This window comes from Sceloporus occidentalis, unplaced genomic scaffold, assembly GCF_023333645.1.
Source record: "Sceloporus occidentalis isolate IW3139 unplaced genomic scaffold, rSceOcc1.0.p SCAF_1, whole genome shotgun sequence".
NCBI lineage: Eukaryota > Metazoa > Chordata > Lepidosauria > Squamata > Phrynosomatidae > Sceloporus > Sceloporus occidentalis.
In genome coordinates, this window is record NW_028316981.1 from 435,084 (window position 1) to 455,410 (window position 20,327).

Below are 20,327 nucleotides of genomic sequence, written 5' to 3' on the forward strand. Positions count from 1 at the left end.
AAGTGGGGCCAATGCAAAAATGCAGCTCATCACATCCACAGACAAAGACAGCATCCATCTGAAAGAAAAAGCTGTTCGAATGTGAATGAACTCATTACATGAGTACATACCAATCGTCTTCTTCATTGTGAATTAGTGTGTTTGCGCATGGGTAGGGAGGACAGGATCGCGCCTGAAAGATTTTCTGTCTCTGGACCCGAGGACACCCCCCCCCCTCCCAAGTTAGAGGTGGACAGGAATAAGGAGGAGGTATGGGACATGCTCAGGCTCCTCATCTTGGCCTCCCCCCACTTTGATCTTGCCGCCATAACAGTTGCTTTCCTCTCGGCAGCCGGGGAATATAGGAAGGAAAATCACAACAACAAAGGATCATGGGAATTGTAGTCTGTTTCTAACGGGGGGAATCCCATGGCCGAACTAGAGAAGACTTTCATACTAACACAAATGTGAATTGACTGCGAATTCGCAGCGGAACAGGATTGATAAATTTGATAGTTTTCCGAATTTAGCTATTCCTGGGATGACTCATGATTGCGTTTGGATTGCCTTCCGTTTGCGTTCTGCATCGTCTGAAATTCTTTTGCGAAATTACGTGAAATCCAATGGATATCCCCAGACTGACCTTCGGTCAACCTTCCAATTTTCCCCATGTAATAAAGTCCTATGAAAGCTTATGCTAAGCCTACTTGCATCGGATGACGTAAACTTAGATCTATGAAAGTTTGGGTTACCAAATTCTTTCTGTGTTAGTCTCAAAGGTGCTTCAAGCTCCCTTGCCTTTGCAAACATGTTTATTTTCAAAGGCTGTGCAACTCGACTTAAAGTTCAGAAAGTTGTGCTCACCTTTCTAATCCTTATAATTATCAAAAAATTATAGTGATTTAATCTTTTTGCCAAAAGCTCAGGGATTTCCCCAAAGATCACCACCAACGACATCAACATCAGAGTCAAAAACAACAGACAGTGACATCTTGTCTTTGAATCCAAAAGGATCCAAGGCCTAAAATGCCTCCCTCTTGAGCCACTGAAGCTCCAAGATGAAATTTACGGAACGCAAGGGTTGTGTTCATGCGTCTCCCCTCATCTCTCCCAGATGGAGAACCTCAGCTGGATGGGACCCATCCATCTCAGGAAAGCCTTTGGTCCAGGAGAAGTCACAGCAAGGGACTGTTCTCCCTGGTAGCTATGCTGGCTGTGATCCTCCTCCTCCTCCTCCTCCTTCCACCTCACATAGCCGCTGGAAGGAGGAAGGACAAGTGCTCTGGGATGTTCACCGGGGAACATAGACAGATGAATTACTACAAGCTTGGAGATTACCTCCTCGGTGGAATTGTCTCTGCAACGTACGCTGGATTTCTACCCCACTCCTTTGACAAGGTGCCTTCCACCAGGCCAGTCTGGTAAGCCATTGCCTTTTGTTCCAGTTTAAGTGCCATAATAAAGTGTTAAGGAATCCTGGGGATTGCAGTTTGGGAAGGCGCTAGAGCTCTCTGGCTGAAAATGCTAAATCCCTGCCCTAAACTGCAGATCAAGTGTAGCCATAATTGCTATAACTGTATAATATGAAGGGGCTCTTAGACTAGTCTTTTAGGTGCCGCAACTCTGTGTCTGAAAACCTCAAAGAAGGAGACTCCACTACCTTTGGGGTAGTATCTTCCACTGTCAATAAGTTCTTATGCTAAAGTTATGTTAGGCCAATATGTTTAAGTAAAGCTTCTTATTCAAAACTAATAACATGCCAGTGTAAAATGAAAAGAAAAGGTCAGTTGAGCGATGAAGAGGGAAATCAAACTTTTTGAATCTTCTAAATAGCTTTACTTTAAAGTAACTTGCCCACCCTCCAGTTCTGATAGACAGTGGGTTTCAGGATAAGTTCCTTTCACAGATCTCAAACGCTATGGTTTTGTGGACTCCATGATTATCTATTGATTGAAAACCCCTCACCAAGTCACAGAAGCAAGGCAAAGGATGTTATTTTCATGCAACCCAGAGTGGTGATTCGTTGCATTGTCTTGACAGGACAGGGATGGTAAAGCGCTGGAGCATCTTGTCCTTCATCTTTGCCATCCAGGAGATCAACCAAGATCCCAAGGTCTTACCCAACCTCACCCTGGGCTACAACATCCACGAGAACTATTTTGATACAAAGATGACCTCTGATGCCTCAGTAGACCTGCTCTCCACTGGACAAGCCAGTATTCCCAATTATTCCTGTGGGCAGCAGAATAACCTGTTGGCTGTTCTTGAAGGGACAGATTCCGAAATTGCCATTTGGATCTCAGTCATGTTGGGCAACTACAAAATCCCACAGGTAAGGAGAGAGAGAGGCAATGTGGGGTAGCAGGAGCACAACTCTGGGGGAAAGGGTTGTCATCCCTGCTCAGACACAAAAACCCATTGGATGACGTTGGCCAAATCACAATCTCTCAGCCTCAGGTGAAGTGTGTTGGATTAGGAATCTGGGAAACCACAGCTGAGATCCCCACTTGGTCCTGAGAGGAAGGCAACAGGAACAAACCTCCTCCAAAGAAATCTAGCTGAGAAACCCCAGGGCAGAGGGCTGTTGCAAGTCAGAGTCAACCTGAAGGCACATTAACAAGTTTAATTCACAAGTTTGCAATGTATGTTGGTGCCAATCAGGTGACACCGGGGGACGTGCGTGTGCATAGCCACCCGCTGTCGCTCTGGCGTGACCAGGTTTATTGGGCCAGTTTGGAGTTAGAGTATTCAGGCCTGCTCCTGGATTATTCTGGTCTCTACAAACACCGCCAAAGGTAATTATGATACAACCAAGTAGCTCAGCTAGAATTCCAGCCCATTACCATCATCATGAGAGCCAGCATGGTGCAGTGGTTGGGGCATTGCTCTAGGACTCTATTGGGAGCTGGCAACATCAGTAGTTTGGAGTTGGAAGCCTGCTAATTTTGTTGTGTGAACCTGAATCGTATTTCTATGGGAGGTTTTGTATTTCTATGGGAGGTAATTTGTAGTGCGTAAGAAGTCAGGATTCTGGGAGTGCGAGGTTCGAATCCCCACCCAGCTGTAGAAACCCTCTGGGTGATCTTGAGCGCTTTCCCTCAGACTCAAAGGAAGACTCAAAGCCACCTCTGAATAAATCTTGCCATGAAAACTCTAGGAGAGGGCTGCTGGACATTACAGTCAACTAGATTACATACAACAACAAAAACAACAATAGCAAATGGATGGAGCAGATTTGGGAGGCTCAGTCAGATTCCACTCTGAAAGTTCTCCAGGGAACTGAAAACATGGTTGGTGAATCTACAAAGTGAGAGTGGAGAAAGTACTCATAGTTTTGTAAGTGATTTGTAGGATGGGACACTTGGGAGCAGGTTGTCTGCATGCAATCCTAGAATCCCAGAGTAGGAATGGATTTAACAATATTTAAGGACTGTGACCACGTTGCCCCTCAGTCTTCTCTTCACCAAGCTGAACATGCCCAACTTCTTCAACCTGTCCTCATAGGTTTTGTTCTCCATCCCTCTTACCATCCTCATTGCCTTTCCCAAACTCATTCCAATCTCTATATCCTTTTGAAAATGAGACTTTCAAAAATAATGAGGTAATGAGTGCCAGGACAATAAACCATCCCCAGTCTCTCCCTTTCTTTTTCAGGTCAACCATGCGTACATCTCTGGTGTTCTGGATGATAAAAGGCAGTTCCCTTTTCTGTACCGGATGGTGCCCAATGATGAAATCCTGTATCCAGGGTTGATCAGGTTGCTGCTGCATTTCAGATGGACATGGATTGGTCTGGTGCTTCCAGACACTGACAATGGAGTAAGGCTTGTGAAGACCTTGACACCTCTCCTTAGTAGCAGTGGGATTTCTGTTGCCTTCACATGGAAAATCCCAAAGACTGTTGTCTACATAACAAACTTAGGCATTTCTATGGTCAACTGGGAGAAAGTCAATATATATGTCTACCATGCGGAGATGTGCTGCTGCACTGATTCCGTATATCTGATACAGCTTGTAATCAAAGCCCTCCGCAAACCCATTGTTGGGAAAGTCTTGATCACAACTGCAATGTGGGACATCAGAGTAGACTTGATGTTCAGTGAACTGGATTACCAGTACATCCATGCTTTCTTCTCCTTCTTTATTGAAAAAAGTACAAAGGCAATGCTAGGTGATTTTGGCTCCTTTTCCATAGCGCTAAAAGACTTTCTAGAGGAAGCATTTCATTGTTCCTATTCCAAACATGCATTGTCTGTCAGAGGATCTTCAAGGTGCCGACAGAAAGAGACCTTGGAAACTGTGCCCAAGAAAGTGCTTGACAGAGCTTTGTTTCTAGACAACTACATCACTTACAGCACCGTCTGGGCTTTGGCACATGCCTTACATGCTGCCTCTTCATCCAGATCCAAGAGGAAACGTATGGTGGCTAGTGGTGGCCAGACGGACTTGAAGAGGATCCAGGCGTGGCAGGTAAGGGACAGAATCACAGGGGCCCCTGGAGCCCAACCGTGTGCTCCAAGAAAGCTGTAGCCAAAGCCTCCCCAGCAGGCAGCTAGTGCCGAGCCTCTTGTTGAAGAAGTCCAAAGAAGAGAGCCATACCAGCTGCCCAGGCCTTTGGATCCACTGTTGAACCACTCTTACTGTCAAGAAGTTCAACTTTTAGATACCTAAAGAATGAAATCCCATCATGTCTCCGTATTCGCTTCCCCAATCTGAACATGCCCAATTCCCTTAGCCTTTCCTCATAGTCTTTCTTCTCCGTAACATTTATCATCCTTGTTGCCTTTCTCTGAACCCATTCCAAACTTGTCTATATTCTTTTTTAAAATGAGATGACTGCAGCTGAACATAGTACACCAGATGAGGCCTGTCTAGCACACAGTGCAATGGGACTATGACTTCCCTTGTCTTGGAGACGATAGTCCTATTAATGCTGGCTAAAATGGTATTTTCTTTAGTGAGAGAAATGGATTTGAATCAAACACATAAGATTTAACAAAAGAGTTAGAAACACATGAATAGAGTAGAAATCGTGTAAGACTATGTAATAACTAGATTACATCTATAGATAATATGGAACTACAGATGTACACTATTATAATCAATATATATTCCAATAGCATTGAGTAAAGGTCAGCTGAGGCCCTTTAACTGAAAGGGAATTTTATAAAAATATATAAGTCAGTAAAAGAAAGCTTTTTATGACACTTATCTATTAAATATATTGTTTTGCAAGAATAAAGGGGGGTTATATCTTTGATAATAAACGAGATACACTGATAAAATATGCTGACTTAGTAATTTTAAATAGTATTTTTTGGCTCTGTTAAGACTGTCAAAATGGCTAGGTGTTTTTTTAAAAAATAAATAAATAATGAACTAGACTTGCATTATTATAATAGCAATTAAATTAGACAAAAGAAGCCTCAAAGCCTGCACCTGGAAGTCAAGGACAACTTTGCAAAGAGGGAGGCAAACCAGTTTTTGGAGCCAACGGAGAAGAGAGCTCCATCCTCCTTAAATGTTGAGAACACACTTTTTTACTTGGGTTACTGAAAGTTCAAAGTGAGGGTGATTTAAAGTTCACACCAAAATCTAACTGAGCATGCCAAATTTTTTGGGGGTATGAATATTAGAACGCACCTATGAATCTATAATGACTAAATTAATACATTGGAAGTTGCTGCTTCACTTGTTTAATCCTGATTAATTTGATTTGGTACTTTGGTACTTAGAAAAATCTATACCTCACATTTAGTTTGCTGCGATATCACACTGTTGGGTCATGTTCAGTTTATGATCAATAATCTCAATGCCCTGTGCCAAGCTTTCCTGTCTTAGCATCAGTTTCAGAGGTGCAAGTCCTCTTTGTCTGAACTGGGTCTGTTTTCTCTGCACCGTTCTCGGAGTAAAAGCCCCTTCAGCGCTCAGATCTCTTAACTCTGTGATTACAATGAATCTGGATTATTGTAACTCTTCTTGTATATGATCATGAAGCCATTAGGGATCTCCTCTTGTCCTAGGAAAACTCTTGCACTAACACTGCTGTCTAAATGAAAGATCCCTGAATGGGTGTTTGCTGTACACAGCTTGTTGGAGGCTATTCAACCTCTTTATCAATGACTTGGAGGACAAAATTGGGGGCATACTTATCAAATTTGCAGAAGAGGAGGTTAAAAGGTGATATGATAGCCCTGTTTAAATATTTGAAGGGATGTCATATTGAGGAGGGAGCAAGCTTGTTTTCTGCTGCTCCAGAGACTAGGACCCAATGGAACAATGGATGCAAGCTCCAGGAAAAGAGATTCCACCTGAACATTAGGAGGAACTTCCTGACAGTAAGGGCTGTTCGACAGAGGAATACACTCCTTCCTCGGAGTGTAGTGGAGTCTCCTTTCTTAGGGGTATTCATACAGGGGATGGATGTCAGGGATGCTTTGATTGTGACTTCCTGCATGGCCCTTGTGGTCTCTTCCAACTCTATGATTCTATTTTTTAGGAGCCTTTAAGATAAGGAGAGAGAGGCCCTGAAAATGTTGTTCTGTCACTTTTCACATTCCTTCTCAAAACAACCTTTCTGCCTTGGCTGCATTTCCAAATCCTTCAACCATTAGAATACTGATTGATTATATGTTGAATATATTGAATATAACTATTTCATTGCAGATATGAAGATGGGAAGAAGATGAGCGTTTATGGGGGATACAAGATTGCAATATGATAGTGTTTTCCTTTAGCCATATTGGAACAATTCAAAGATATAGCCGTGTCAGTCTGTAGAATCAGTATGCAGGCAGACCTTGCAGCACCTTTGAGACTAACTGAAAGAACTTCTGTTGCCCAAGGGATGCTTTGATTGTGATTTCCTGCATGGCAGAATGGGGTTGGACTGGATGGCCCTTGTGGTCTCTTCCAACTCTATGATTCTATGATTCTAGGCTTCAGCTGCCTTGGGCTTTAAAAATCAACACTTTCAACTGGCCTCCCAAGTGTTTGTGGACTGAGTGGAACTTGAAGCAATGGATGCCTTTGACCTGACAGTGTCACCATCTCCAGTTTTCACAATGGATTCTAAGAAGTGCAAGAGATACACAAGTGTTTGCCAAGTGTTAACTGTTTCTTGTCTCCTTCTAGCTTCACCGTTTCCTGAGAAACCCCCAGTTTCACAATATTTCCAGGAGGGACGGAGTGTATTTGGATGAGAAAGGAGAATTAGCAGTCAACTTGGCCCTGGTGAATTGGGTGGTGTTTCCCAATGGGTCCGTTGCTTTCACAAAGCCACTTGGGCATTTGAAAAGACAGGGATCTGCAAACTACATATTCTCCATTGACCAGGATGACATTATGAGTCCCACGTGGATCAACCAGGTGGGTTAAGCATTGGGGGGAATTGCGGGAAGAGACATGCCTCCTTTATCAGCAGTCAGTGGTCCAGAAGTCCACACTTAATTCAGAATTCCACAATTCTGGTTGCAGAATGAGCAGAGTGGTGCGACTGTAACACAAGAACACGATTGATGCGAAGTTTAATAATAACACACATAGATAGGCAAATGCTGCCTCCAAGGGTGGTGGCATCTCCTTCTTTGGAAGCTTAGAAGAATGCTGGATTCCCTCATGGCAGAATGGGGTTGGACTGGACAGCCCTTGTGGCCTCTTCCAACTCTATGATCCTATGAGTAGATAGTTGGACTGCACAGCACTTGTGGTCCTTCTATTAGAATCAGTTGCCTTGATCTATAAGAACACTCTTTCCTTAACCAGGAACCATGTCCGCCAGACAGACTATATCGAGTGTATATACCTGACCCTAAAGGCCAGGGACAGTATAGGGATTCTGTTGGTCTACAGGCCACCCCGTGCGCTAACAGACTCCCTGGCCGAGCTGACACAGCTGCTCTCGGAGCTGGTGCTGGAGTCCCCCAAGCTTCTTGTCCTGGGGGACCTCAACATCCCCTTCGAGGCCAGTCAGGTTCCAACTGTTGCAGCTCGGGAGTTCATGGCTACCATGACTGCCATGGGCCTGTCCCAATTGGCCATTGGGCCTACGCATTTTGCTGGTAATACATTCGATGTTGTCTTCTCTACGGACATGGAGTCTCCGTGGGCAGAGGTAACCAATATCGCTGCCCTGTCATGGATGGATCATTTCCTGGTTGAGGCTAGTATCAAGGCTACTGTCTAGATCCCCCCCAGGGGTGGCGGACCTATTAGGATGGTCCACCCTCGAAGGCTGATGGAACCCGAAAGGTTCCACGAAGCCCTAGAGGGCTATTTGGTTGGAACTGACGGCGATTCTGTTGATGCCCTGACCAACATCTGGGATGTTGATCTTTCCAGGGCTATACACAGCATCGCTCCCAAGTGTCCTTTCCGGCCTGCTTCCAATAAAAAGCCCTGGTACACGGAAGATCTCAGGGTAAGGAAGCGGGCTGTGCAACGACTAGAGCGCAAATGGCGGAGACATCGGGACTTAGCCGACAAGACACTCCTAGAGTCTCATTTGAAGGCCTACGGAGTGGCAATAGGTGCAGCTAAGAATTCGTTCTATGCTGCACGTATTGCGTCCGCGGAGTCGCATCCAGCAGAGCTGTTCAGGGTGGTGAGAGAGCTCACTCAGTTGGCTCCCCCCCTGAACCCACTATTGGAGCCATCTAAAGCCTGCTGTGACGAGTTTAACAACTTCTTCGCGGATAAAATCTCTCGGCTAAGCGCCGATCTTGACGCTGTTATTGGTTCAGAATCAGGAGCAGAGGTGTCCAGTGCTTCTGTGGACTCAGTTATACTGGATCAGTTTGAGTCTGTTAGTACCAAGGATGTGGACAGGATCCTCAGCAGCGTTAGGAAGACGACCTGCTCTCTCGATCCCTGTCCTTCCTGGCTGGCAGTTCAAGGGGGAATGGCGACAACAGAAATGCTGTGTCGCATCATCAATATATCATTCAGGGAGGGCCTTTTTCCATCGAGTTTAAAAACAGCCATTGTAAAACCTTTATTAAAGAAGCCCTCCCTTGACCCCCTAATTCGAAACAATTATCGGCCTGTGTCACTGCTGCCATTTTTAGGGAAGGTGATCGAGAGGGCGGCTGCCTCCCAGCTGCAGAGGGTCTTGGAGGATATGGATTATCTGGACCCATTTCAAACCGGCTTCCGGGCGGGCTATGGGGTTGAGACTGCCATGGTCGCCTTAGTCGATGATCTCCGTCTGGGCATGGACAGGGGTAGCGTGTCCCTGTTAGTGCTCTTGGACATCTCCGCGGCCTTCGATACCATCGACCATGGTATCCTTCTGGATCGCCTGGGGGAGTTGGGTATCGGGGGCACTGCTTTGCAGTGGTTCCGTTCCTACCTCTTGGGTAGATTCCAGATGGTGGAGCTGGGGGACTGTCACTCCGATAGGAGGGCCCTTACATCTGGGGTCCCTCAGGGAGTGATTTTGTCCCCTATGCTATTTAACATTTACATGAAGCCGCTGGGAGAGATCATCCGGAGACACGGGGCACGGTGTTATCAGTACGCTGATGACACCCAAATAGTCTTCTCTGTGTCTCTGACTGATGCAGTGACTAGGGATGGCATCTCTCCACTCAATGCCTGTCGGTAATGGGCTGGATGAGGGAAAACAGACTCAGCCTGAATCCAGAGAAAACGGAAGTGCTTGTGATAGGTTCCCCTGGTCCTGGGAAGGAGGTCTGTCCACCTGTCCTGAACGGGGTCACGCTCCCCGTAAAGGACTCAGTTCACAGTCTGGGGGTGCTCCTTGACTCGTCGCTTCACCTGACTCCTCAGGTGGACGTGACAGTTAGGAGCACCTGTTATCAGCTTCAGCTGATACGCCAGCTGCGTCCCTACCTCGACCGGGGGGACCTTGAAACAGTGGTGCATGCACTGGTAACCTCTCGACTTGATTTCTGCAATGCGCTCTACATGGGGCAACCCTTGTACCAAGCTCGGAAGCTGCAGTTGGTTCAAAATATGGCCGCTAGGCTGGTCACTGGTAGCTCCAGGGCCAGCCACATTACACCGATACTGAAAGATCTGCATTGGCTGTCAATTTGCTTCTGGGCCCAATACAAGGTGTTGGCTGTTACCTATAAAGCCCTAAATGGCTTGGGCCCAGAGTACTTAGAGGACCACGTCTCCCCATACAATCCGCCCCGCACACTCAGGTCAGGGGGGGAAAATCTTTTGAGCGTTCCCAAGACAAAATATGTACTAACGGCGCAAAGGGCATTTTCTGTGGCAGCCCCGCAATCTTGGAACGCTCTCCCTGAGGAGCTCCGCTTAGCCCCCTCCCTGGAGTCGTTCAAGAAGAACCTGAAGACTCATTTATTCCGTCAAGCTTTCCCTCACATGTCCTGACTGTTTTTCCCCTATGTACTGTGTGTTGTATTATATTGGATTTTTAGATTGTCTAGAAATGTTTGATTGATTCTATGTGGATTTTAATGATGTATAGCTATGCTGGTTTTAACTGGGCTGTTTTTATTGTGAAGTTTGTTTTTTTAATTTGTATTGTATCGCATTTGTATTGCCTGTAAACCGCCGTGATCGTGGGAACAGCGGTATAGAAATAAAATCTCAATCAATCAATCAATCAATCAATAGATTTTTGAATTGTGGTGCCCAGAACTGGACACAATATTCCAGGTGGGGCCTGACCAAAGCAGAATAGAGGGGCACTATTACTTCCCTTGAAGAGATCCCTCTTAAGACCACTTTAGATGCCTTCAAGAAGGCACTAAAGATGGGTCTCTTCAGGGGGCATGCCCCCCGCCTTCTGTAAAGAAGTGGGAGAAATCCCACTTCTGATCAGAACAGCACCTTGTAACTGATGTCTTTATTAGTATGGTTGATTCAGGTTTTAACGGATTATGGTTTATAATATGTATTTTAGATACCATTGTATTGTATGTGGTTTTATGGTTGTATTCCCGCCTCGATCCAGTGGGAGAGAAGGGAAAATATAAATAAAATTATTGCTATTATTATTATTATTATTATTAGGCCTCAAACTACAAGTTAGGCCTCCCATAGCAAACTACTAGGCCTCAAACTACTACGACTCAGAATACAGGCTTCCCATTGCAAATACTAGGCCTCAAACTACAAGTCAGGCTTTCAGTGGCAACTACTAGGCCTCAAACTACAAGTCAGGCTTCTCATCTCATTGCAACTACTAGGCCTCAGAATACAGGCCCCCCCATTGCAACTACTAGGCTTCATACTACAAGTCAGGCCTCCCATAGCAAACTACTAGGCCTCAAACTACAACTCAGGCCTCCAAGCAAACTACTAGGCCTCAAACTAGGAGTCCAGTTTTCGATCTGGCGGAAACCCTAAGTATGGTGGAAACTCGGGGAATACTGGACTGCCAAAAAGACAAATTGTTATGTAAGCACTGTGCGGCATCCGCACAGTGCGGCATCTGCACAGCGCCGTGTGGCACTTGCCTTCTTTTTCCGCGCAGTTGCCGCATCACACTGTTGACTCATGTTCAACTACTGGTTTACTAGGACTCCAAGATCACCTTCACATGTAGAAATCTCCCTTAGCCAGGTGTCCCCCATCCTGTGCCTATGCATTTAATTTCTCCCCCCTACGTGCCTTATATTTAGGGTTGGCATAACCCGCCCCCCCCCCCCGTGACCAGCACGCTTTTGGGGGGGCCCCTCCCGGTCACGGTCCAGTTTGGGCCCCCACCCGTGCCTGGTCCCCTGTTTGGGGGCCTGCTCCGGCCATTACCGCTGCTGCTAATGCAACTGCTGCGGCGCCAACCCACCTCCTCCTCCAGCTCCGCCTTCCTCCTCTTCCTCGCCTCCAGGGCGAGGGCTTGAATGCCGCCCAGGCCTCAGTAGGGGCCAGCGGCAGCACGCGCGCCTGCCCCACTTCCCTCGGCGCGCGCGCAGGGAAGGAAGTGGGGCAGGCGTGCGCGCTGCCGCTGGCCCCTACTGAGGCCTGGGCGGCATTCAAGCCCTCGCCCTGGAGGCACGCCTGCAGGCTTCAGAGCAGGGAGAGAAGGGTCTCTCCTCCAAGGGACACCCTTCTCTCCCTGCCTTGGAGCTTCCCCCGCCGGCCAGGCAGGCTTCAGGGCAGGGAGAGAAGGGTCCTCAATAAACGTATAGTGTCTAGATCAAGAGAAGTAATAGTGCCACTGTATTCTGCTTTGGTCAGGCCGCACCTGGAATATTGTGTCCAGTTCTGGGCACCACAATTTAAAAAGGATGTTGAAAAGCTGGAGCATGTCCAAAGGAGGGCAACCAAAATGGTGAAGGGTCTGGAAACCATGAAACTCTATGAGGAATGACTTGGGGAGCTGGGGATGTTTAGCCTGGAGAAGAGAAGGTTAAGAGGTGATATGATAGTCCTTTTTAAATATTTGAAGGGATGTTTTGTTTTCTGCTGCTCCAGAGAACAGGACCCAGAACAATGGATGCAAGCTCCTGGAAAAGAGATTCCACCTCAACATTAGGAGGAACTTCCTGAGAGTAAGGGCTGTTTGACAATGGAACACAGTCCGTCAATGGAGGATGGTGGAGACTCCCCACTTGGAGGTCTTTAAGGAGAAGCTGGATGGCCATCTGTCAGGGATGCTTTGATTGAGAGTTCTTGCATGGCAGCATGGGGTTGGACTAGATAGCACTTGGGGACTCTTCCAACTCTATGATTCTGTGATTCTAAAAGTTCCCTCTCATGCCCTTGGCTTGATGCTCCTTGTCTTTCTGTGTAGACCTTGCCCACGTCAAAGTGCGTCGATAGCTGTCGGCCTGGATACACCAAGGTGGTTCAAGAAGGAAAACCGGTTGCCTGCTATGGTTGTGCTTTGTGTGCAGAAGGGACCTTCTCCTCCCAGGAAGGTAGGTGATGCCGGAAGAAAGGCAGACAACAAGGACTTGTTTTAGCTTGAGTCTCATGTCCATAATTAATTGGACAGCATGTGTTGCAAGAGGCATGAAAGTTGGAAAGCTAGAAACCATAAAACAAGGAAAAGAGTTTCCACCTTAACATTAGGAGGAACTTCCTGACAGTAAGGGCTTTTTGAAAGTGAAACACACTTCTTCCTTGGAGGGTGGTGAAGTCTTCCTCCTTGAAGGTCTTTAAGCAGAGGCTGGATGGCCATCTGTCAGGGATGCTTTGGTTGTCTATTCCTGCATGGCTGGGGGCTGGACGCGATGGCTCATGAGGTCTCTTACAGCTCTGTGATGTTATGATGTCTGTGCATTGGGACTTGAGTTCCCTAGTTCTGACACAACATAACCGTAAAGCAAGTAGTTTATGCCCAAACTACAGAGGCAGAAAGGGAAGGAGTCCAAAGATCCTAAACAGCTGTCTACCAAAACAGTGCATGTTGATTCTTATTGGTGATGGCATGTCAAAGTAGCAGAGGGAGGAAAACAAAGATTTTTGCAGAATTTGGCCGAAGAGTGGAGTATTGAAGATGGAGAAACTCCATTCCCTCTACATAAATAAGTGAAGGAGCACACTGTGGCACAGAGTCTGAACTGCTAAGATCAATGAGAGCACTAAAGACTAAATAAGACTAAGTAAGACTTTGAATGCCAGTCAGGCAGGGCTATATTACTGCCAACCTCCAGGCCTGGCCTCTCCATAAGCACATAGCTATGTCACGCAATGTAGCCTAAACTATGCTCTCCCACTCTCAGTCTCTTTACAGGCACCCACACCAAGTGACACCAATGCTAGAGGCAGACATGCCCTTGGGTCCAAACTCATGCCAAAACAGATACTCACAAAGGCTTCAGTTTCTGCAGTTGGAAACCCCGCTCTCAGAAAAATTGGAGATTGGATGAGCATTTCATCTTGGTGGAGATGTGGCATGGTTTCCCAATAATGTCAAAGAGCCTGGCACTGTGTCATTAACCATTTCAGATGGGATTAGGCAACACTAAAGCAATGTGTTTAATGCAATGAGACATGAATTAGGTAAATGGCAAAGAGGCATTGAAGTTGCTCTCTTTCTTTACAGATGCGGACCATTGCTTCAAGTGTCCAGAAGACCAGCATCCAAACAGGGGCCGTGATCACTGCATCCCCAAAGACATAACTTTCTTGTCCTATAAAGAACCTCTAGGGAACATCCTGGTTTCCTTTGTCCTCTTCTTCTTTTCAATCACTTTCTTTGTGTTAGCAGTTTTCATTAAATTCCGAGAAACTCCGCTGGTCAAAGCCAACAACCGAGATCTCTCCTACATTCTCATCGTCTCCCTCCTTCTTTCCTTCTTGTCCTCCTTTCTCTTCATTGGGAAACCAAACAAAGCTACTTGCCTCCTCCAACAAACAGGCTTCAGCATCATCTTCTCCATCGCAATCTCATCTGTGTTGGCTAAAACCATAACTGTGGTTCTGGCCTTCCTGGCTACAAAGCCTGGGAGCAGGGCAAGGAGGTGGCTAGGAAAGACTCTGGCCAACAGCATTGTCTTATCCTGTTCCTCCATCCAAGCTGTTATCTGCACTATCTGGCTCAGCATCTCTCTCCCCTTCCCTGACTCTGACATGAACTCCCAGCCTGGAGAGATCCTCCTGAAATGCAATCAAGGGTCGGTGGCAATGTTCTACCTTTCCCTTGGCTACCTGGGCTTCCTGGCTGACATCTGCTTCACGGTGGCTTTCTTGGCTAGGAAGCTGCCTGGGGCTTTCAACGAAGCCAAGCTGATCACCTTCAGCATGCTGGTCTTCTGCAGCGTCTGGGTCTCTTTTGTGCCCACCTACCTGAGCACCAAGGGAAAGTACATGGTGGCCGTCCAGGTCTTCTCCATCTTGGCCTCCGGTGCTGGGCTCCTGGGCTGTATTTTCCTCCCAACGTGCTACATTATTTTATTCAGGCCTGATCTGAACACGAAAGAAGGAATAACAATAAACTTAGACAGAACCTAATTCTAATCCCATTTTGTGCATCCAAACAATGATACCTTTATTGGACCAACCAAAATGCACAATTACATATTGCAAGTTTTTGAAATTGAACCCACAAGATTTGGAGAAATTAAATATATAGGAATGATTTCTCAACATTAAATTTTTTATAATTCAAAGAGAGTTTAATTGGAGCTAGAAGAAGTCTTTGTGTAACACAAGAACAGATGTAAGGTATAGGATGTCCATAGGCTAATTTGGTCCAAGACAACTGTGGAACTATTCAGTTGTATGGATGATTATGTTACTAACTGTGATTCTTTCCATGCCTTATTTGACAATATTTAATAATAAATTAATAATAATAAATTATTTATTTCTATCCCGCTGAATCAACAAGGAATCCGGGCGGCTAACAACAGTGAAGATACAATAAAAATACAATAACAACAAACTAATCCCTTCCCAGCCCCCCAGCGATATAAAGCAGCCAATAACAATAAGCAATATCCATACAGTGGCAATCAATAGGAAAACATAAGAACATTACAAGTCAAACAAGGGTCAAGAAAATCCTTTTCCCAACCCCTCAACACAAAGCCACATAAAAACAATATTAAGCAAATTAAATATAAACATAACATATTATTATTAACCTTTATTTATAAAGCACTGTAAGTTTACACAGCGCTGTACATACAATCTTTTTAACTAGACGGTTCCCTGCCCTCAGGCTTACAATCTAAAAAGATACGACACAAAGGGAGTGGGGTGGGGAGGGGGCCTCTCTAGTAGAATAATACATATAAAATACATAGCAGTATAGGAAATGATTCAATAAAACAGGCAACAAAAGAACATCAGATAGCAAGTGACAATTATGCAATGTCTGGGAACGCTTCCCTGAATAGGATGGTCTTCAACTCCGTTTTGAAGCTGGTTAAAGAAGTGATGGCTCTTGTTCGCGGGGGAAGAAGGTTCCAGGAGTGAGGGGCAGCGAGTGAGTATAGTACCTAATAGAAAAAACATAAAAGTAGCAATTACAATATGTCAAAAACCATAATCTATATAATATAATAAACATCAAAAATTACAATTACAGTCTACAATTTATCACAATTAATTAAAAACAATTATAACAGATCAAAGCTCAAAGGAAGCAAAAAAAAAAAAAACACAACAGTTTCCATGACTGTCTGCCAGGCCAACGCCCCAGGAGCCGACACAGGTGCCTCCTCTCCTCCTCTTCCAAGCAAGGGACCGATGGAGTGGGTGGTGGGGGAAGGCACAAGCGGAGGTTTTGAGGCCTCTGCCAGGCCAACGCCCCAGGGGCCGACACAGGTGCCTCCTCTCCTCCTCTTCCAAGCGAGGGACCGATGGAGTGGGTGGCTGTAGCGGCGGAGGGAAGGCCTCTGGCGCTGGAGGACCAGCGCCAGAGGCCTCCTCTCCGTCACCACCGCTGCCAGGAGAAAGGCCGGGTGCTGTTCCTGGATGCAGCGCCCGGCCTTTCTCCTGGCTGTAGCGGCGGAGGGAAGGCCTCTGGCGCTAGAGGACCAGCGCCAGAGGCCTCCTCTCCGTCACCACGGCTGACGGGGGAAAGGCCGGGTGCTGTTCCTGGATGCCTCCAGGAGCAGCGCCCAGCCTTTCTCCTGGCTGTAGCGGTGGAGGGAAGGCCTCTGGCGCTGGAGGCCTCTGGCGCTGGAGGACCAGCGCCAGAGGCCTCCTCTCCGTCGCCATGGCTGTGGGACCACTGGTCACTTCTCTCCAGGATGAAAAGGTGCCATTGTTGAGCACCCTTTGGGTTCGGCCGGTCAACCAGTTACAAATCCATGTAACAGTTGCCTTGTCTAGTCCACATTTTACAAGCTTGTTTGCAAGAATGTAATGGGAAACCTTGTCAAAGGCCTTACTGAAATCAAGATATACTATATCCACAGCATTCCCTTCATCTACCAAGCTGGTAATTTTATCAAAGAAAGAGATTAGATTTGTCTGGCATGACTTGTTTCTCTGAAACCCATGTTGAGTTTTTGTGATTATGGAATTGCCATCTAGATGTTCACAGACTCTTTGTTTAATGATCTGCTCCAGAATCTTTCCTAGAACTGATGTCAGACTAACTGGACGATAATTATTGGGATCCTCTTTTTTCCCCTTTTTGAAGATGGGGACAACGTTTGCCCTCCTCCAGTCGGCTGGGATTTCTCCTGTTCTCCAGGAGTTTTCAAAGATTATTGCCAATGGCTCCGATATTACATTTGCCAGTTGTTTTAATATCCTTGGATGGAGTTCATCTGGTCCTGGAGACTTATATTCATTTAGATTAACAAGGTATTCCTCTACTATCTCTTTACTTATTCTGTCCTCTGCTCCATTATCCTCAGGTTGAGCACCCTTTTTGCTTTTCTGAGAAGACTGAGGCAAAGAAGGTGTTGAGTAATTCTGCCTTTTCTCTGTCTTCTGTTAGCATTTTGCCATCTTCTACACGCAATGGCCCTACCGTTTCCTTCTTCTTACTTTTGCTGCGGACATATCCAAAAAAGCCCTTTTTGTCATCTTTAACCTCTCTAGCAAGCCTGAGTTCATTCTGCGCTTTAGCTTTTCTGACTTTACCCTACAAATGCCTGCTATTTCTTTGAATTCCTTTTTCGTGATTTCCCCCTTTTTCCATTTCTTATACATGTTCCATTTCAAACTCATCTCAGTTGAAAGTTTTTTAGTCATCCATCCTGGTTTCTTGATACACCTTACATTTTTCTTTTTCACTGGAACTGTTTGAAATTGTGCCTTCAGTATCTCCCTTTTGAGAAACTCCCATCTGTCCTGAACTCCCTTCTCTTTTAGTATTTCTGACCACGGGATCACCCTTAATACTTCTCTAAGTTTACTGAAATCCGCTCTCCTAAAGTCTAGAATGCGTGTCTGACTCTGCCTGGCTTCTCCTTTCCACTGTATTACAAACTCCAGGAGAACATGGTCACTTCCACCTAAGGATCCCACCACTTGCACCCCATTAACCAAGTCATCCTTGTTGGTTAGGATCAGATCTAAAATAGCCGACCCCCTTGTTGCCTCTTCCACCTTTTGGACCATGAAATTGTCTTCCAGGCAAGTGAGGAATTTGCTAGGCCTTGAGGATTTTGCTGAGTTTGACTTCCAGCAAATATCAGGATAGTTGAAGTCACCCATCACTACTACATCTCTCCTCCTTTCTGACTGTGTGGTCATCTGTTCTAGAAATACATCATCCAATTCCTCAGTCTGACTTGGGGGTCTGTAGTAGACTCCCACCATAACATCCTTGTTGTTTCCCTCCTCTTTGATTTTATCCAGATGCTCTCCACCTGGCTTCCATGATTGATGTCCAGGATCTCTTCACTGGTGTAAATATCTCTGACATTTTGTGCTATTCCTCCTCCTTTCCTGTTTGGCCTATTTCTCTTAATAAGGTTATACCCCTCTATCGATGCAAGCTACAGGAAAAGAGATTCCACCTCAACATTAGGATGAACATCCTGACAATAATGGCTGTTCAACAGTGGAACACAGTTCATCAGAGTGTAGTGGAGTCTCCTTCCTTGGAGGTCTTTAAGCAGAGGCTGGATGGCCATCTGTCGGGGATGCTTTGATTTGGATTTCCTGCATGGCAGAATGGGGTTGGACTGGATGGTCCTTGTGGTCTCTTCCATCTCTATGATTCAATGATTCTGTGATTCTAGTTCATATGGTAGGGAGGGCTATCTGCAGGCTGGCGACTCCTCCTTTGGCCATGTGGTCACTGTTAGATTTTCAAAGTCAAGGAAATTAGGCACGGGACAGACTGCCCAAAAAGGGTGGCCTACTGGTGGCCTAATTTCCTCCGGAGGGAAGGCAAGCCACCAAACCAGAGGAAAAAGAAGCTGGAAAAACCAAGCTCTTTTTAAGCTGCAGGGGTGATGTAACAAGTGTGCCACTTAATAATGATGATAATAACAATGAGAATAATAATATGTATTTAGGCTTGCCATATCCTGCCATGTTAAGGAAAAAGCAACATTGGATATACAGTGAATGAAATAAAACATGTATGTGAGAGTCAGGATGACTCAGCAGAAGCAATTAGAAGCCACACAGGTGTATAAGGTAATGGAATTAGCAAGTCCTAAATGCCAAGGACAGAAATGTAAAGTGGATAATTGAGAACACCTGAGAATTGTTAAGTGGTCAAGGCTGAGATGATGAAATCATTAATTGTGGGTTGAACCAAGAAAACCAATGAGAGTGGATGTACACGCCCACTGGGTGGAAACTGACAAGAGTGGGTGGTATTTTCCAATGACTATAATAATGGCTATGAATCCCAATGTATTTTGTGGGTAGTAGTAGTGGGTAGTAGTTGTGGAGGAGTATTGTTGTATTGGAGTTGTGTTGGGTAGTTTTGGAGCTGTATATAGTAGAATAAAGTAGATCTTTTATATAAGACTACTGAGTTGTCTGGTGTCTTGAGTGAAGAGACAAGAGCCAGCTGGATCCTGAAGAAGTGGGAAGACTTCTGTGGAAGCAAGAGTGAGAAGGCTTGGAGAGTTTGTCAGGGTCTTCAGCCTATTCTCTGTAACTCTGCTGCTTTAGAGCAAAGCTTTAACCACTGGCCAAAACTGGTCAGCGCTGGTGCGTAACAAGGTGGTGAGTTCGAGCCAGAGGTTTGGGGCAGGTCCGCACGGTCCCGCCCCAGTTTGGCCCCGCCCCCGGGACACACACCACCCACGCGATGGACACTAGGCAGGGAAAGGAGCCTCGCCTCCGTTCCCTGCTTGGCCTCCTCCGCCGGCGAGGGAGGCGGCCTGGCTCTGCTCCCTCCTTCCCGGCCTCTGTGGAGACTTGGGCCTCCACAGAGGCCGGGAAAGGGAGTGGGGGCCGCCCGCGATCGCGCCAATCGCGGGCGCTCTCCTCCCTCCTTCCCAGCCTCTATGGAGGCCCAAGCCTCCACAGAGGCCGGGAAAGGGAGTGGGGGCTGCCCGCAATCGCGCCGATCGCGGGCGCTCTCCTCCCTCCTTCCCGGCCCCTATGGAGGCCCAAGCCTTCACAGAGGCCGGGAAAGGGAGTGGGGGCCGCCCGCGATTGCGGCGATCGTGCCAATCGCGGGCACTCTCCTCCCTCCTTCCCGGCCCCTATGGAGGCCCAAGCCTTCACAGAGGCCGGGAAAGGGAGTGGGGACTGCCAGCGATCGCCGCGATCGCGGCGATCGCGGGCGCTTTCCTCCCTCCTTCCCGGCCCCTATGGAGGCCCTACCGAGGCCGGGAAAGGGAGTGGGGGCCGGGAGGAGGCTGCTTCCCACCGCAGTGTTCGCCGCGATGAGGAGCAGCCCTTGCATCCTTCCCGGCCTGAGAGGAGGCCGAGGCTTCCTCCCAAGCCAGGGAGGAGGAGGAGGACAAGGTTTTAAAATGTAGGACCTTAAAAAAAAAAGGTCCTACATTTTTAAGCCTTGTCCTACATTT

The 20,327-nt window shown here is 46.6% G+C and overlaps 1 protein-coding gene across 1 annotated transcript; it reads left to right on the forward strand.

Moving 5' to 3' along the window:
• The first annotated feature begins 864 nt into the window (after positions 1-864).
• Positions 865-14,874, forward strand: LOC149320287 (vomeronasal type-2 receptor 26-like). Its single transcript, XM_089499380.1, has 4 exons — positions 865-1,400; positions 2,020-2,311; positions 12,710-12,836; positions 13,967-14,874. The coding sequence occupies exons 1-4, from the start codon at positions 1,069-1,071 to the stop codon at positions 14,872-14,874; spliced, it is 1,659 nt and encodes a 552-aa protein (XP_089355506.1). The 5' UTR covers positions 865-1,068.
• The last annotated feature ends 5,453 nt before the right edge of the window (positions 14,875-20,327 follow it).